General features: G+C 44.0%; 1 protein-coding gene across 7 annotated transcripts in view; it reads right to left on the reverse strand.

Moving 5' to 3' along the window:
* The window catches only part of LOC116979153 (synaptotagmin-like protein 2), an 86,913-nt gene that overhangs the window by 49,585 nt on the left and 17,768 nt on the right, over positions 1-19,560 (reverse strand). For all 7 annotated transcript variants that reach the window (XM_033030675.1, XM_033030679.1, XM_033030680.1 and 4 more), the window contains exons 2-4: positions 16,339-16,790; positions 11,393-11,544; positions 2,813-2,900 (exon numbers count right to left, since the gene is read on the reverse strand). In XM_033030675.1, the coding sequence (XP_032886566.1) occupies positions 2,813-2,900; positions 11,393-11,544; positions 16,339-16,460 (362 nt within the window). In that variant the 5' untranslated portion in view covers positions 16,461-16,790. The remainder of the gene's footprint in view (positions 1-2,812; positions 2,901-11,392; positions 11,545-16,338; positions 16,791-19,560) is intronic.

Here is a 19,560-nt window from a genome sequence, read left to right on the forward strand (position 1 = left end):
GAGAATCTAGCTGTGATAATTGCCCTTAAATATTGACAGAGGCCGTGTTATCAAGGCTGTGCATGTGTACCAAGGAGTGCTATGATCCGGGGTTACGTCCGCGCCCGGGTGGTGTTAGAGAGGGACTATGCGCTGTCCACGGGCGCCCTGGGGGATTTCCGGGGACCCCTGGGGGGGGTTGACTGTATCCTTGACAAGGAGTGTAAGACAGTTGTATAAGAGTTAATCTTTTATTGTGTATAAAGGTTGTGGATTCTGTTTAGTTTTTTACCATACAGTATATATTATTTTAATATTTGAATTTTTGATTTTTTTAAAGGAGTGGTATGAACAACCTGTGTTGGTAAAATTACCTTCACTCTCTTTAGCTCAGCAGGAATTGTCCATCAATGGAACAGTACATGACAGAAATGTTAGCGATCAACAGAAATTTATCAGGATCCTCAAAAAAGGTACATATTTAGTAGAAGCTATAAAATGGACTGTGATAACCGCTGGTGCTTGCTAGTACAATGGAAGATCATTTACTACCGAATCATTATACTTCAGCACTATCTTGTCTGCCTGAGTCATAGTCACACAGCATGGAAACAGGCCCTTTGGTCTAACTTGTCCACACTGACCAACTCTTCACTAGTCCCTTCGCCTACGCCGCATCTGTTCCCAGGATGAGACATTTCATACCAGGGCATTGGAAATGTCCTCGTTCTTCAGGGAACGGGGATTCCCCTCCGCCACCATAGATGAGGCTCACACCAGGGTCTCATCCATACCCCGCAACACTGCTCTCTCTCCCCATCCCCGCACACGCAACAAGGGCAGAGTCCCTCTGGTCCTCACCTTTCACCCCACCAGCCGGCAAATACAACACATAATCCTCCGCCATTTCCGCCACCTCCAACGTGACCCCACCACTCGCCACATCTTCCCATCTCCCCCAATGTCTGCCTTCCGCAAAGACCGCTCCCTCCGCAACTCCCTCGTCAATTCTTCCCTTCCCTCCCGCACCACCCCCTCCCCGGGCACTTTCCGTTGCAACCGCAAGAAATGCAACACCTGTCCCTTCACCTCCCCCCTCGACTCCATTCAAGGTCCCAAGCAGTCGTTCCAGGTGCGACAAAGGTTCACCTGTATCTCCTCCAACCTCATCTACTGCATCCGCTGCTCTAGATGTCAGCTCATTTACATCGGTGAGACCAAGCGTAGGTTGGGCGATCGTTTCGCCGAACACCTCCGCTCAGTCCGCAATAACCTACCTGACCTCCCGGTGGCTCAGCACTTCAACTCCCCCTCCCATTCCCAATCCGACCTCTCTGTCCTGGGTCTCCTCCATTGCCAGAGTGAGCAACAGCGGAAATTGGAGGAACAGCACCTCATATTCCGTCTGGGGTCCTTGCGTCCTTATGGCATTAACATTGAATTCTCCCAATTTGGCTAGCCCGTGCTGTCTCCTCCCCTTCCTTAACCCTCTAGCTGTCTCCTCCCACCCTCCCATCCGCCCGCCCTCGGGCTCCTCCTCCTCCTCCCCTTTTCCTTCTTTCTTTCCCCACCCCCCATCAGTCTGAAGAAGGGGTTCGGCCCGAAACGTCGCCTATTTCCTTCGCTCCATAGATGCTGCTGCACCCGCTGAGTTTCCCCAGCAATTGTGTGTACCTTCGATATTCCAGCATCTGCAGTTCCCTTTTGAACTCTTCACTAGTCCCGTTTGGCCCATGTCCTTCTAAACCTATCCTATCCAGGTATCTGTCTAAATGTTTCGATAGCAACTTCTTGTCCCAATATTGACTTTAGTTCAATTTGTTGCATTGCTGTGATTTTTTTCTACCTCGTCCTTAGATTCTTCAATTGCTTGATCTGGGAAAGCGGAAGTAAGCCAGCGCTCGATGTTTCGATTGCTTCTTTTTCCATGAAAGGCAGAAAGTAGCACTCTCTCTGCTACTAAGTAGCACGTTGCTGGGTTCACTTCACACACAAACAATTACATAGCAGGCAGATGTTCATCTACATACAACTCAGCAAAATCACCTACCATGCCACCTCAAACGTACCATTCCACAAATAATAATGTCTAACACTGACAGAATATGGAGAGGTTTACAGCATTGCTCAACAGCATGATATAAAGGATGGCGTGGGTGCAGCAGTATGTCAGTGGAAAGAGAGAGAATAAATTATGACTATTTTTATGATCAATAAACAATGTGGGTGTGGGAAATGAGAGAAAGCCTAGCAAAAATTACTATGCCCATAAAATAACATTCAAGTTTTTTTCCCCCATAGATTGTCTGTTGTACTCAATAATATTGAAGTACAATCGTATCGACAGTGACCAAATAGTGCCTCTTGGAACCTGGGCAGCACAGTGGCAGAGTTGCTGCCTAACAGCACCAGAGACACGGGTTCAACCCAGACTACTGGTGCTGTCTGCACAGAGTGTGTACATTCTCCCGGTGACCACATGGCTTTTCTTCGGGTGCTCCGGTTTCCTCCCACACTCCAAAGATGTACAGGTTTGTAGGTTAATTGGCTTTGATGAGAATTGCAAATTGTCCCTAGTGTGTAGGATAGTGCTAGTGTGCGGCGATCGCTGCTTGGCGCGGACTCCGTGGGCCGATGGGCCTGTTTCCATGCTCTAACTCTAAACTAAAAAAGTCTCAATATAATTGTTTTCAGCCCACTTCATGGACAGCAAATTAACAGGTTAAACTGTGTTAAACCTATGAATTAATCATCTTCCCCTATTGCATATTTACCAGTAGAAGTCACAGGAAGTGATTGGGCAACACTTGTTAAATGACTTGAGAAAACTAACCTTGTACTTCGATATTTTGACCCCTGAGACAATATTCGACTCGATGGAGCTTGATGAACTTGCTGTAGTTCAGTCTTTACAGTAGTCTCTGGATAGAGAAAAAAATAAAGCATTTAAAGGGAAAGATGACAATTTGTTCAATAAAAACCCATTCCAAGTAACTTTTTATACCTTCTTCCTCTTTACATTTCACAATTTCAGGATCAATACTGATTCCAAAGTATTGGTTTAAACAATTCACAAGATTTGCATGATTCACAAGGTGAAGGTTTGCAACTATAATTATATTGAGAGCTCTCCTATGTAAGGCCATCATTGGAACTAATTGTGCTAGGAGGTGGACTAAAACTATCCTGGTCTGTTGACTGAAGCCACCCTGTTCCTAAAGAGCATAAACAAATTATAAAAACATATTAAAAACTAATATGTTTCCAGGTTTTTTAAGCACTGGTCAGACCACATTTGGAGCATTGCGAGCAGTTCTGAGGAAGGATGTGCCGGTGTTGGAGAGGGTCCAGAGGAGGTTCACGAGAATTATCCCAGGAATGATTGGGTTAACATATGATGAGTGTTTGATGGCACTGAACCTGCACTCGCTGAAGTTTAGAAGGATGAGGGGGCACCTCATTGTAATTTACTGAATAGTGAAAGGCCTGGATAAAGTGGACAGTATGTTTCCACTAGTGGGAGAGTCCAGGACTAGAGGTTATAGCCTCAGAATGAAAGGACGTAAAATGCAAGGCCATGCAAGGAAATTACTTCGGCATTTTACTGAATGAGCGGAAGATGACAATGAGGAAGCAAGGGAGAAGACAGCACATGAAAGAAACAATTTTGTTCAATGCATTTGGAATTACTGCAGTGCAGAATGATAACAAGGCAAAAGCCTGAGAAAAATTGTACTGAGATTTCATAAAATTTACAGACAATTATATATACGCAGCAATCATCTTACTGTTGTACAGCAGTTTGACCAGGGCATTACCAAACAAACTTCAACCTCAAGGCACGAGGGGCGATGGACAAATGCAGGTGGACAAATGCTTGGTTGAAAGATTAAATTTAATGAGGATATAATTAAAGGCCTTGGGAGAGGTGGAAGAATTTGGATAGGGAATTCCATGGCATACAGCCAAGGTCATCTGGGCAACAGTTGCCATCGGTGGAACAAGAATGTGCATGAGATTAGATGTTTGGAGGAGATTATGCAGCGATATGGGGACAGACAGGGCCATGGAAGTATTTGAAAACAAGCAGAAGAGGGTATTTTAAGTACAAACCAGAGACATTGCCGACCCAGGGATCAATATGGATCAATGAGCACAGAATGATGGGTGAACGTGAACCATTGAGTCAGGACAGAGACTAACATTAAATGACAATGCTAGGTATATATAGGGTACGAGATGGGGATATCAGACAAGAATGTTGGAAAAGTTGACGTGGAGCGGAACTAAAAGAACTAAAAGATGTGCCGGTTGGTAGGGGTAAATGGTCACTGTAAATTGTGCCAACTGTACGTGGGTGGGTGATGGAGTCTGAGGGCAATTACTGGGAGCAGGGGGAGAATTAAATGGGATTGGTGTAAAATGGGTGCTTGATGGTCAAGAAGAACTCAGTAGGCCAGTGGGCTTGTTTTCATGTTGTATACGCTATGATTCTAAGACCAGTGGAAAATATTTAAGCCAAGATAAACAGAAGAAATACTCGGCAATGTTTGTTGCACAAGCATAATTGAATGAACCGCTGTAATATACACACGGACAAAACAAATTCCTGGCACTGGGGCCCCAGGATCACTGATTCTGCTTCATTCCCTTAACCACCACTACATCAAGACATCAGGTCTGAAGAAGGGTTTCGGCCCGAAACGTCACCTATTTCCTTCGCTCCATAGATGCTGCTGCACCCGCTGAGTTTCTCCAGCATTTTTGTGTACCTTCAGGTATCATATTCTGTCTCACTCACCCTGCACTTTAGGAATTAGCTTAAACTTAATTTCAGCTTATTATTAGATAACTAAAACTTCCTCACTTTAGTACAATGCTGAAACAGGCCCATTCGACCCACCGAGTCCGCGCCGACCAGCAATCACCCCGTACGCCAGCACTATCCTACGCACTAGGGCCAATTTACAATTTCACCAAAGTTTAATTAACATGCAAACCTGTACATCGTTCGAGTGTGGGAGGTAACCAGTGCACCCTGAGAAAACCCACGCGGTCACAGGGGAGAATAGAATCATAGATTAATACAGCGTGCAAACAGGCCCTTCGGCACAACTCGCCCACACCGGCCAACAATGTCCCAGCTACCTTAGTCCCACTTGCCTGCGCTTGGTTCATAACCCTCCAAACCTGTCCTATCCATGTACCTGCCCCAGCCCCAGCCTCAACTACCTCCTCTGGCAGCTTGTTCCATACATCCACCACTCTCTGTGTAAAAAAGTTACCTCTTGGATTCCTATTAAATCTTTTCCCCTTCACCTTGAACCTATGTCCTCTGGTCCTCGATTTCCCTACTCTGGGTAAAAGACTCCATACAGACAGCACCCGTAGTCAGGATCGAACCCGGGTCTCCGGTGTTGTAAGGCAGCAACTCTACCGCTGCACGACTGCACCACCCTTTAGGAATCATTTTGGCAACAGATATTTTCAGGAGTCTCAGTACTAGAAAGAAAAATAACTCCAACATGGGTTATATATTATTAATTTATAAAAGTAAAATACACCATCCTCAGCAAGTCAGGCAGTCTGTGAACAAGGGAACACCAACAGTTTGGGATCCTGCTTGCCATCCTGTACCTATATGAATTCCCTCCACCACTGATGCACCTTGACTGTCATGTGTACCAACTACACACAATGTTGTAAGAAAAACTAGCCACGACATCACAAACAAACAACCTGCACTGCTTTAACCTGTTCACTGCCAAGTTTTTTTCCCCACTATTGGGCATGACCCGAGTACATTTGCGAATGGCACTGAACAGATTAAAGAATGTAAAAACCACCATTTACAATTTTCCCTCTAAAGGGCCTGTCCCACTGTACGAGGTAATTCAAGAGCTCTACCGAGTTTAAAAAAAAATCAAACTCGTGGTAAGCACGTAGAATGTACGTAGCGGGTACGTCGGAGATCGGGACGTCTCTTAGCGGCTCGTAACGCTAACGGCAGGTACGCGGGAAACGCGGTAAGCTCGTGAAGACTCGTGAAGATTTTTCAACATGTTTTCAATAAACGCCATCAACATGATGAAAAATGTCCACGAGAGCCCTGAGTACCTACGAGCGGCTATTACCGTAATTCACCGAGTTCGAATCAGGGGAAACTCAGGAGAATTCTTGAATTAGCTCGTACAGTGGGACAGGCCCTTTAGTCTCATATCATCCTGACTTGGAAATATGATTACTGGTCCTTCATTGTCACTGGGTTCCAAATCCTGGCATTCCCTACCCAATAACATCCTTGCCATAGCTTCATCAAAGTTGCTTTGAGAACGCAGGTCACCAGAGCCTAGTTAAGGGCAATAAATGCCATAAATGCCCTTATTCTATCTTGAACCTAATTTTAAAAAGTTATCAATGTCACACTAGGTCGAATCAGAGAGCGAGGGATCGGTCGAGAGCTGAGAACGAAGGGGGACCCAGCGGGGGGCCACATGCTGCCACGTGCGATGGCGGGCAGAAGATTGGTCTAGCCGGTCGATGAACATTACATTTGGAAAAAATTAGATTTGTCTTAATTGACAAAGCAGAATTAGTTACAAGAATATGGTCTCCATTTATAGATTATTTGAAGGGGTAGATTGGGCCGGCACGGAAGCCAGACTGAAGCTTGGATCCAGGACTAGATGAATAGTTATATTCTCTGACATACGGACCTATCTCCTAAGTTGTATTATTGATAGATTATTCTACTTTTCTAATTTATTTCTTTATTTATTTTTCCTATCTATAAATATAAATAAATAATTAGTTAAGAACCTTTGTAACTTTGTCGGTGCCACAAACATGGCGACTCTTGGGTACTGCCTAGGTGAGGTCTGATACATAATTCTAACGGGTTGTGTGCAAAACAAAGCATTTCACAGTACATAGGTACACATGACAATAAAGTATCCTTGAATCATTGAGTCCTGAGTCCGAGGCATTCCTGTGCAGAAAATCCATCTCAGGATTTCATTTCCTCCATTTCAGCTTCGGAGAAGTCATCTGATTCCCACAAAAGCATAGACCAATCAAATTATAGGGAATTAGTTAATATTTGCATTGGCATGACTACAAACTAACATAACCTTTCCATTGTATGATTTTCAAGCAGGGGAAAAAAAATCTTAAAACTAAACTCTCTAACCTAAATGTAAATTTTTGAGCTAATGGAAAGATTCTTCCCAGGTGTCCATTCATGTAATAGGTATTTCAATTGCTGGGCAGAAATGCATGAAAGAGTTTTGTGCTGGGGAACTAAGTATTATTCCACTGTGGTCATGAAGGATGCACCGGGCTGTGTTGTCATTGATTATTCCTTTCAACAGGACCATGTCATATCACAGGACCCAAATGGAAACATTTGTGTAGAACAAAGAGATCGACACAAAATGCTGGAGTAACTCAGTGGGTCAGGCAGCATCTCTGGAGAAAAGAGTGGCCCGGTGGCGCAGCGGTAGTGTTGCTGCCTTACAGCGCTTGCAGCGACGGAGACCCAAGCTCGATCTACACTACAGTTGCTGTCTGTACAGAGTTTGTACGTTCTCCCCGTGACCACGTGGGTTTTCTCTGAGATCTTTTGTTTCCTCCCACACTCCAAAGACGTACAGGTATGTAAGTAAATTGGCTTGGAATAAGTGTACATTGTCCCTAGTGTGTGTAGGAGAGTGTTAATGTGCAGAGATCTCCAGTCGGTGTGGACTCGGTGGGCCGAAGAGCCCGTTTCCGCACTGTATCTCTAAACTAAACTGAAAGGAATTGGTGGTGTCTCAGGCAGAGACCCTTCTTCAGACTCAGTGTCAGAGGAGAGGGAAAGGAGAGATATGAAGAGGTATAAAAGACAAATGAATGAAAGGTATGCAAAAGGACAAATCAAAGTCAGCAACGTATTGTAATACAATATGATGGAGGGTCTCGACCAAAATGTCACCTATTTATTTTCCCCACAGATGCTGCCTGACCCGCTGACTTACTCCAGCATCTTGTGTCGATCTATTGTAGAACAATATCTCTGGACAGGAGTCAATCAGTGAATGTCCTCAGGGCTTTCAAGAAAGTAACACGATGGATCGTTGTCTCAGCAGTGTCTCCGTCTTGAACTGACGCAGCCTGGGTGAAGGTCCCCATCACAGTGTTGGGAAGAGTGTTCCGAGATTTAGACCCGGCAATGAAGAGGGACTGCCAGCCAGCAGGATAGTCTGGGACTTGAATGGGAACCTGCAACAGGTGGTGTTCCCTTGTGTCCGCTACCCTAGTCCTTCTTAGTTATAGAGGTTGCTGCCTTGGAGGGTCAGTATGGTGTTTCACTGATGGGTAACTGCAGTGCTATTGATAGATGGTACACTCTGGAGGATATGCAGGAGTGGGGAACATTTGGTATGTGGAGTGAAATAACCTTTAAGTTTGTAGTTGGAGTACCAAGCAAGTGTGCTACTTTGCCATGGGTTGCATTAATCGTCTAGAGTGTTGTCGAAGCAGCACATATCTAGGCAACCAAAGGATATTCCATCGCGCTCCTCGGTGGAGCCTAGTGGAAGGTGGAAAGGCTTTGGGAGATCTGGAGGTGGCCCGTGATCTGCTCTTGAAGCCACAGTTGTTGTGTGGCTGTTCCAGTTACGTTTCTAGCCGATGGCAGTCCCCAAGCACAGATCGAGGGTTCAGTAACGCTAATGGTGTTGAATATCAAGGATAGACACAAGAAACTGCAGATGCTGGAATCTTGTGTAGAACACAAAAAGTGCTGAAGTAACTCCTTTCAGGTGGTGCAGTGGTGCAGCAGTAGAACTGCCTTACAGCGCCAGAGACCCAGGTTCAATCCTTACTACGGGTGCTCTCTGTACGGAGTTTGTACGCTCTCCCTGTGACCTGCATGGGTTTTCTCTGGGTGCTCCAGTTTCCTCCCACACTCCAAAGACAAGTTCAAGTTCAAGTGCGTTTATTGTCATGTGTCGCTGTATAGGACAATGAAATTCTTACTTTGCTTAAGCACACAGAACATAGTAGGCATTTACTACAAAACAGATAAGTGTGTCCATGTACCATAATATAAATATATACACACATGAATAAATAAACTGATAAAGTGCAAATAACAGAAAATGGGTTCATAATAATCAGAGTTTTGTTCGAGCCAGGTTTAATAGCCTGATGGCTGTGGGGAAGTAGCTATTCCTGAACCTGGTTGTTGCAGTCTTCAGGTTCCTGTACCTTCTACCTGAAGGTAGCAGGGAGATGAGTGCGTGGCCAGAATGGTGTGGGTCTTTGATGATACTGCCAGCCTTTTTGAGGCAGCGACTGTGATAAATCCCCTCGATGGAAGGAAGGTCAGAGCTGATGATGGACTGGGCAGTGTTTACTATTTTTTGTAGTCTTTTCAGGTTTGCAGGTTTGTAGGTCGAAAGTGTAAGTCCCTAGTGTGTGTAGGATAGTGCTAGTGTATGAGGTGATCGCTGGACGGCACAGACTCAGTGGGCCGAACGGCCTGTTTCGATGAAGTATCTTTAAAATCTAAAGTCAAGTCTAAAGTAAGTGTGCTGAATTGCAAACAGTAGACAAAGGGGCAGAATTGAGTACAATGCCACTCTATTCCAAGCTGGGCATTTTTTCAAGTGCACTCATTTTTTTTTCAGAGCTGTGGGAACAAATGTCAAAGTCAGTAATAACTTCTGGAACACTGGCTGAGACCCAATCTACACCGCCTATGTTAAAGAACAAAAATTTGTTTTCCCAAAACTTTGTTTCACCGAAGCTAGTCGATATCCATTCATTCGTATGTTTGAGTAATAAGCAAGGAGAATTATTGTAATGACACATGGGTTTAATTGCTTTAATCTCTGACTGGCTTGAGAAAGTTTTAAAGCCATAACAGTTAGGATGAAAGCCACAGGAAACAGCAAATGAATTGATGCTTCACTGTTTTCAAAATGCTGCCCAACTGGTTTGCCCTGCCGTGGTGTCATGCACTCTGACAGAGACGGATTGGACACTTCTGTGAAAGCCTGATTCAAAGTTTCCAGAACACTGGAACTTAGAAGGAAAACTTGTTCTGGATTATCAAGGATCTTGGAGTTAAATGTCATGCCACGCCACATCTGCCCTTTCACCCTTTTTGTTGTTTTTAGTCTGTCTTAAAATGTATGCTTTTGAAGATTTCTGAGTCCTTTTTATGTGGGGGGGGTGGGAGGGGAAGAGGGGAAACCGTTTCCCAGTCACTACCTGGTCGAGGATGCGCCCTCTCCGAGTCGCGTCTATTCTCCGAGTCGCATCTTCGCCCCCCCCACCCTGTCATCTGGGTTGGCGCGGCCTTTCCTGCCGGAGAACGGCCACAGCTTCAGCAGCGGCGCAGCACTGGATTCCATCGTGAAGCGGGGCGATGCCTTACCAGGGATCGCCGAGTTGGAGCTCCGGAGTGTTGGGCCTGCCAATTAACACCGTGGAGCTGTGGTTGCCGAGCTTCCAGCCGCGGGCGGCGCTGACTTTAACAGCGCGGAGTCCTGGGATCTTTCGCCAAGGGTCGCCCGCTTTGAATCTCCGTCCAGCTCAGCCTGTGGACTTCGGGAGCTGCGGTCTCCGGTAGGAAGTGGCCGATTCGGAGACTCCAAGCCGCTGAGTGTGTTCTTCCGTTCCGACATCGGAGTTCTATCTCCCGGCGAGAGGGCCTGAACATCGGGCCACCGTAGCGGTGACTGGGGAGGGTTCAAAGGTCCCGACCACGAGTGAACAAAGAGGAAGATGACTGAACTTTATTGCCTTCCCTCACAGTGGGAAACGTTGATTCCGCTGTTGGGGGATGTTTAGGTTAAACTCTATCGGGTATTGTGTTCTTTTTTATTCGTATGGCTATATGGCAACTCAAATCTCACTGTACCAATTGAACTTGAAGCTGTTAGTGCCTAGTAGATCCCATCCTCAAAGCGGATGCTTCAATTATAAAAATTGAGTGTACAACTTTATAAACAATATTGCAATGTAAACATCATGATGTAAGTGAGCTAAAGTCAAAGGGGTTTTCATTTTTTCACTTTGTAAACAGCCTTGAAATGTAAGCAGAAATATACTTAATCCCAACACTCGTACTGAGCACACAGCTGAGGGGCTAGTTCATTTTGTGAAGAAACCACAAAAATTCAACTTATGTAGCAAATCCTTCACCACCCACCTTCTGAGGAACTAGAAAGGCACGGATTTTCATATGAAAGATGCAACTTGATATTGCCTCTTGATCTCTTGCTGGGGATGGTAAGAATGTAATCCAAAAGCCTTTGACAATTTGGGATGCACTGGTCATTTACGACCATCATGAATTGATCCACAATACGCACAGTAAGATTGTCGTGGTGATCAACCACTTAATGAACGAGCAACAATTTACCATGTGTTACAGGTTTCCCCCTTCTCATCGAGGCCTTGATCAGATCCACTCCAATTACAGCATTCCTGTATCGTTTCGCTTTAACCTCGTCAAACCACTGTCCGGTGACCAGCTTCCTTTGCTTCTCATCTTGAATGGATTTCTGTACAGTCCTGGAGAAAATGCAGAGAGAGTTTGCAACTGGGCTCCATATAGTCAATTACCTCACTTCATAAACTATATTCAGTCATGCTCATAGGTTCTAGGAGCAGAATGAGGCTATTCAGCCCATTAAGTCTACTCTGCCACTCAATCATGGCTGATCTATCTTTCCCATTCAACCCCACTCTGCTGCCTTTGCCCTGTAACTGGAGTCTTTCAGCAAAGTATAGTTATTTATTTCATGGCTAGTAATGTTCAGTGAGGTGCAATGGAATGGGGACAGAGAAGGAAGCTTCATGCAAATAAAAACATTACAATTTAGTGCAATTATGAATTAAACATTTAGTGGCGGCACAGTGGCGTAGCGATAGAGTTGCTGCCTTACAGCGCCAGAGCCCCGCATTCAATCCTGTCTACGGGTGCTGTCTGTGCGGAGTTTGTATGTTCTCCCTGTGACTGCGTGGGTTTTCTCCGGGAGCTCCGGTTTTAACCATATAACCATATAACAATTACAGCACGGAAACAGGCCATCTCGGCCCTACAAGTCCGTGCCGAACAACTTTTTTCCCTTAGTCCCACCTGCCTGCACTCATACCATAACCCTCCATTCCCTTCTCATCCATATGCCTATCCAATTTATTTTCAAATGATACCAATGAACCTGCATCCACCACTTCCACTGGAAGCTCATTCCACACCGCTACCACTCTCTGAGTAAAGAAGTTCCCCCTCATGTTACCCCTAAACTTCTGTCCCTTAATTCTGAAGTCATGTCCTCTTGTTTGAATCTTCCCTATTCTCAAAGGGAAAAGCTGATCCACATCAACTCTGTCTATCCCTCTCATCATTTTAAAGACCTCTATCAAGTCCCCCCTTAACCTTCTGCGCTCCAGAGAATAAAGACCTAACTTATTCAACCTTTCTCTGTAACTTAGTTGTTGAAACCCAGGCAACATTCTAGTAAATCTCCTCTGTACTCTCTCTATTTTGTTGACATCCTTCCCATAATTGGGCGACCAAAATTGTACACCATACTCCAGATTTGGTCTCACCAATGCCTTGTACAATTTTAACATTACATCCCAGCTTCTATACTCAATGCTCTGATTTATAAAGGCTAGCATACCAAAAGCTTTCTTTACCACCCTATCTATATGAGATTCCACCTTCAAGGAACTATGCACGGTTATTCCCAGATCCCTCTGTTCAACTGTATTCTTCAATTCCCTACCATTTACCATGTATGTCCTATTTTGATTTGTCCTGCCAAGGTGTAGCACCTCACATTTATCAGCATTAAACTCCATCTGCCATCTTTCAGCCCATTCTTCCAAATGGCCTAAATCACTCTGTAGACTTTGGAAATCCTCTTCATTATCCACAACACCCCCTATCTTGGTATCATCTGCATACTTACTAATCCAATTTACCACACCTTCATCCAGATCATTGATGTACATGACCAACAACAAAGGACCCAACACCGATCCCTGAGGCACCCCACTAGTCACCTGCCTCCAACCCGACAAACAACCATCCACCATTACCCTCTGGCTTCTCCCATTCAGCCACTGCTGAATCCATCTTGCTACTCCTGCATTTATACCCAACAGTTGAACCTTCTTAACCAACCTTCCATGAGGAACCTTGTCAAAGGCCTTACTAAAGCCCATATAGACAACATCCACTGCTTTACCTTCGTCAATTTCCCTAGTAACCTCTTCAAAAAATTCAAGATGATTAGTCAAACATGACCTTCCAGGCACAAATCCATGCTGACTGTTCCTAATCAGACCCTGTTTATCCAGATGCTTATATATATTATCTCTAAGTATCTTTTCCATTAATTTGCCCACCACTGAAGTCAAACTAACAGGCCTATAATTGCTAGGTTTACTCTTAGAACCCTTTTTAAACAATGGAACAACATGCGCAGTACGCCAATCCTCGGGGACTATTCCCGTTTCTAATGACATTTGAAATATTTCTGTCATAGCCCCGGCTATTTCTACACTAACTTCCCTCAATGTCCTAGGGAATATCCTGTCAGGACCTGGAGACTTATCCACTTTTATATTTTTCAAAAGTGTCAGTACTTCTTTTACTTTGAAACTCATAGTATCCATAGCTACTCTACTAGTTTCCCTTACCTCACATAATTCAATATCCTTCTCCTTGGTGAATACCGAAGAAAAGAAATGGTTCAATATTTCCCCCATCTCTTTTGGCTCTGCAGATAGCTGTCCACTCTGTCTCTCCAATGGACCAATTTTATCCCTCGTTATCCTTTTGCTATTAATATAGCTGTAGAAACCCTTTGGATTTACTTTCACCTTACTTGCCAAAGGAACCTCATGTCTTCTTTTAGCTTTTCTAATTTCTTTCTTAAGATTCTTTTTACATTCCTTATACTCCTCAAGCACCTAATTTACTTCATGCTGCCTATAATTATTGTAGATCTCCCTCTTTTTCCGAACAAGATGTTCAATTTCCCTTGAAAACCAGGGCTCTTTCCAATTTTTACTGTTTCCTTTCAACCGAACAGGAACATAAAGATTCTGTACTCTTAAAATTTCCCCTTTAAATGTCCTCCATTTCTCTTCTACATCCTTCCCATAAAACAAAATGTCCCAGTTCACTCCTTTTAAATCATTTCGCATCTCATCAAAGTTAGCCTTTCTCCAATCAAAAATCTCAACCCTAGGTCCAGTTCTGACCCTCTCCATAATTATATTGAAACTAATGGTATTGTGATCACTGGACCCGAAGTGCTCCCTAACGCATACCTCCGCCACCTGTCCCATCTCATTTACTAACAGGAGGTCCAACACTGCCCCTCCTCTAGTAGGTACCTCTATGTATTGCTGCAAAAAACTATCCTGCACACATTTTACAAACTCCAAACCATCCAGCCCATTTACCGAATGTGTTTCCCAGTCTATGTGTGGAAAGTTGAAATCTCCCACAATCACTACTTTGTGCTTACTACTAATATCTGCTATCTCCTTACATATTTGCTCTTCCAATTCTCGATCCCCCAATTCTTTTCTCCCACATTCCAATGACGTGCGGGTTTATAGGTTCATTGGCTTCTGTGAATTGTCTCTAGTGTGTAGGATGGAACTAGTGTATGGGTGATTGTTGGTCGGCATGGACTCAATGGGCCAAATGGCCTGTTTCCACACTGTATCTCTAAACTAAACATCAAAGTTCACAAAGTATACACTGGTTACTTTGATCATACTGTATATTTGAGATTTTGCAAGATATGAGATAGAATCTATAGCCGACATGGCTTTGATCTTGACTGAGTTTCCCATTACAGTACTCAGAGCCAAATCTGAATTACTTAAAGCTCAAAGCAAGAACATTGTAATTGACCAACACTGGGAAATAACATGTGCAGACATCGTAATTTCTTTAATGCTAAATATTATAACACCAGATAACGTCAAATACCCTTTGTTACAAACTTGAGGACAAAAATACAAATCTATCAGCTAATTAACATTTGGACTGGGATGGACAGCGTTTGAAATGAGAACATTTTTGGAAGGGACCCTTGTAGGAGAAACTGGCAATGTTAACAATATACTAAATTTACCTCTCCCTGTGGGAAAATGGCTTGTTGACAATGCAATAATTCATCAGTCATAAACTACATGATGTAATACTGAGCCACACAGACTAACATGAATAAATAAAGATTGAGTGTTAAGAGACACGCACGCATGCACACATTTTACTTCAGCAAATTGTTGCTGTAATATGCTACCTATGAAGACCTCTTCCATGCATCCAAAGTTAGTTTAATTTAGTTTATTGTCACGTGTACCGAGGTACAGTGTAAAGCTTTTGATGCATGCTAGCCAGTTAGTGGAAAGACAATGTATGATTACAATCGAGCCTTCCACAGTGTACAGATATGTGTCGGAAGAAACTGCAGATGCTGCTTTAAACTAAAGATAGACTGGAGTAAAGGGTCAGACAGCATCTCTGGAGAAAAGGAATAGGTGACGTTTTGGGTCGAGACGCTTCTTCAGACTAAGAGTCAGTGTACAGATACATGATAAGGGATTGGATAGGAGTTGGTCATGGTTAAAAAGTAAGAAATGCTGCTGTAGGAGTAGAGTTTTAATAGTGTGGAGCGTTTGTAAGAATAAATTAGGCTGAGAAGATTGAGCATGAGAAGCTAAAGAATATCATACAACAGTTTAAAAAGATGATGGAAATAAGAAGATAAGACAAAAAGCTGGAGTAACTCAGCGGGACAGGCAGCATCTTGGTTCTTGGTTTCTTGGTCCTCCAAAATATTCCAAATGGAATTTAAACTGGAGGTGATGAAGGGAGGGCTTAAGCCAGAAAGGGTTATTGGGAAGAAAGAGCTACTTTAAATTTAGTTGCATCTGGTTGGGTAACTATAGTTGGGTGGAGATTATTCCATGCTTTAATTGTGAAGAAGGGTCACCCATCCCTTCTCTCCAAAGATGCTGCCTGTCCCGTTGAGTTACTCCAGCTGTTTGTGTCTATCTTTTGTTTAAACCAGCATCTGCAGTTCCTTCCTACACATGGGAACAAGGAGATTTGCATCTGCAGGGCTTCCACGCTACATTTGAGAGGAGTTTCAGACACACAAACACTTGACGTCAGCAGTGATTTCTCTTTGAAGCCAGCAGCATTTCCCCAGGGATGGCAAGCCTACACTTGCCGTGTAGGTGTGGGAACTACGCTGCAGCATGAAGTAGTCATCAGCAGATTGCATTACAGCGGCTCAGTAAACGAAAGCCGAGAAGCAAGCATCTCACCTAATCCGTTCACCGTCCTTGTGCTTGAGATCCAAATCCCTCTGAATGACCTTCAGCACCGCCTGATACTCGTCGTCAGTCAGAAAACTGAGGTCCAGATTATTAGCCATCGCGTCCTTCATTCCGTTATTGCATCTCGCGGGGGTAAAGGCTGGGTGTGACGATGTTGCAGGAAACACAATCCAGCGCACCACTCCTTCCAACTTTACTGGATTCACAGAGAATGCTCAAACCAATTCAGCCGTTCAAAGATCACAATTGGGTCACAAATTCCAGCAATATAGATCCCCCCTTCCCCAACCCAAAGAGATTCACTTTCATTTATTACGTTCAGTCTTCTGCTTTGAAGATGGAAGACGACTTGTCCGTATCCAAGAATAACGAGGATTTGCTTCAGATGAAAGCAACTTCAGTGACAACTTTGGTAGATTTTTTCGTGGGTATTCGCAGGTCTGTAAATTGAATATAAAAACATTAGCTGCAGGAAGTAAATAATTACGTGCAGCTACAGGAAGAGAGAGAGTACCTTCAAGATTAGAAACGACTAACGATTATTACAAAAGGAATATAATTAACACATGGCAATTTACATATAGGTAACATAGGGCAGCACAGTGGCGCAGCACTAGAGTTGCTGCCCTACAGCACCGGAGACCAGGGTTCGATTCTCACTACAGATGGCGTTTTGTACGGAGTTTGTACATTCTCCCCGTGACCTGCGCGGGTTTTCTCCGTGCGCTCCGGTTACCTCCCACACTCCAAAGATGTACAAGTTTGTAGGCTAATTGGCTTCTGTAAAATTGTGAATTGCAAATTATCCCTAGTGTGTGTAGGATAGTGTTAACGTGAGGATCGTTGGTCCGCGCGGACTCGGTGGGCCGAAGGGCCTGTTTCCACGCTGTATCTTTACACCTAACTAAACATGCACCTAAGGGATGCACACAACATATCATTTTAACTCCAACTCAGTAACATAAAACACTGCAAGAGGACAATCGCTACTCGTTCCTAAGCTACTTATTTCAACACATTCATAAGGGTTCGTCAAAACTCACATGAATGAGACGGTGAAGGCAAAGTTGCTACAATTACAGATGCAGCATTTTGACAGGTACATGACCAATGAGATTTGTCCAATTCCCTTCAAATGCAAGATTCACCAGATACAGGAATCACAATGAATAACAGATAATCTGCTGGAGGGACTCAGCGGGGTGGGGTGTTGATGTTAAGTTCGAAATGCTGCATCAGAACAGAAAATGGGCGAACAGTACAACACAGGAACAGGCCCTTCAGCACACAACATTTGTGTGAAAAATGATGTCAAATGGATGTGATACCTGCCCATCTCACCTAAATCTCACCTGCATCCTGTAAAGTGGCGACCAGGCGTGAATGCAGCACTAAAGCTGTGAACTAACTTACATGGTTCGAGCAAACCCCCCCCTGTTCTCTCTTCAATAGAGTTCCTTTTGCAGCCCTGTGTGTTGTTTTCCTAACACAAGATTGATTGTCCAATGATTCAAATCTATCCCACCTTGACAGCAAGAGATGAGGGAGGGTTGAAAATAGAAACAATATCAGTGAAACATTGCTTCCCTCTTCCCACTCTCTGTTTACATATTTATCAAGCTGGGAAGGGTGCAGAGAAGATTTACGAGGATGTAGCCAGGACTCAAGGGTCTGAACTACAGGGAGAGGTTGAGCAGGCTATGACTTTATTCCTTGGAGCGCAGGGGAATGAGGGATGATTTTACACGAGGTGTACAAAATCATGAGAGGAATAGATCGGGTAAACGCACATTTTTTTTGCCCAGAATTGGGAAATCGAGAACCAGTGGACATTGGTTTAAAATGAGGGGTGGAAAGATTTAATAAGAACCTGAGGGATAACTTTTTTTAAACAAGGATGGTGGGTGTATGGAACGAGCTGCTGGAGGGGGTAGTTGAGGCAGGTACTATCGCAACATTTAAGAAGTATTTGGGCAGGTACATGGATAGGATGGGTTTAGAGGGATGCGGGCCAAACGCAGGCAGATGGGACCAGTGTAGATGGGGCATGTTGGTCAGCATGGGCAAGTTGGGCCGAAGGGCCTCTTTTATGCTGTATGACTCGATATTTCTAACAAAGGAGGTTTTGGAAAAAACTGAAGCAAGCTGACTGAAGTCCATCAGGGACCTTAATTTACTTTTGAGAGACTCGTGGATCCATACTTGGTACTTGAAAACCTACTACAAACTCCACTTTAATACTGTATCAGAAAGCAAGCAGCACTTAAAGTGTTGGGAAAAGTTCCACATAATGTTATAATAAGGTCATAAGTGATAGGAGTAGAATTGGGCCATTCGGCCCATCAAGTCTACTCCGCCATTCAATCATAGCTGATCTATCTCTCTCTCCTAATTCTCCCTCCTATTCTCCTGCCTTCTCCCCTTAACCTCTGGCACCTGTACTAAACGATAATCTATCCATCTCTGCCATAAAAATATCCACTGACTTGGCCTCCACAGCCTTCTGTGGCAAAGAATTCCACAGATTCACCAACCTCTGACAAGAAATTTCTCCTCATCTCCTTCCTAAAATGTCGCATTCAGCAGCCAATGTGACACCACACTCTGCAACAATTCAAATCGGAAAAAAAAGAAAATATCCCCCCCCCCCCCCTTCTCTTTTGCTGAGTAAATCACAAGCAGTAATTTCAGATTACAAGCACAGGCACGAATGCCAAACACAAGGGTGTACAGATGAAGGTATCTTAAATTCAGAAATGAAATCACTCTGAATATGTTCCGGCAATGTGGCTGTGTACACCCTTCCTTCCTAACACTTTCCCAGAACAGGTTGTCAAGTCCAAAATACACAACTATACCAGCAACACTTGGAGACTGAATTGCCTTCTTATTTTCTGATATTGTGGCGTGCAACGTTATGGCCATTTGAACTCAGGGAGGAGACCTCATTAAAAAATTGGTTCAAAGAGCACTAACAGCTGGCTGATGTTGCTGATTTAGTCCCACAGTGGAACCAGATGTGGGAGGCCAATGCAACTGGTAAGGATCCTGTGTCTGAAGAAGGGTTTCGGCCTATTTCCTTCGCTCCATAGCTGCTGCCGCACCCGCTGAGTATCTCCAGCACTTTTGTCCAAAGATCTTATAAGATCTTTGCTTTTGTCTACCTTCGATTTTCCAGCATCTGCAGTTCCTTCTTGAACATGATCCAAC

Source organism: Amblyraja radiata, chromosome 12, assembly GCF_010909765.2.
Source record: "Amblyraja radiata isolate CabotCenter1 chromosome 12, sAmbRad1.1.pri, whole genome shotgun sequence".
In the NCBI taxonomy this organism is placed as follows: Eukaryota; Metazoa; Chordata; class Chondrichthyes; order Rajiformes; family Rajidae; genus Amblyraja; species Amblyraja radiata.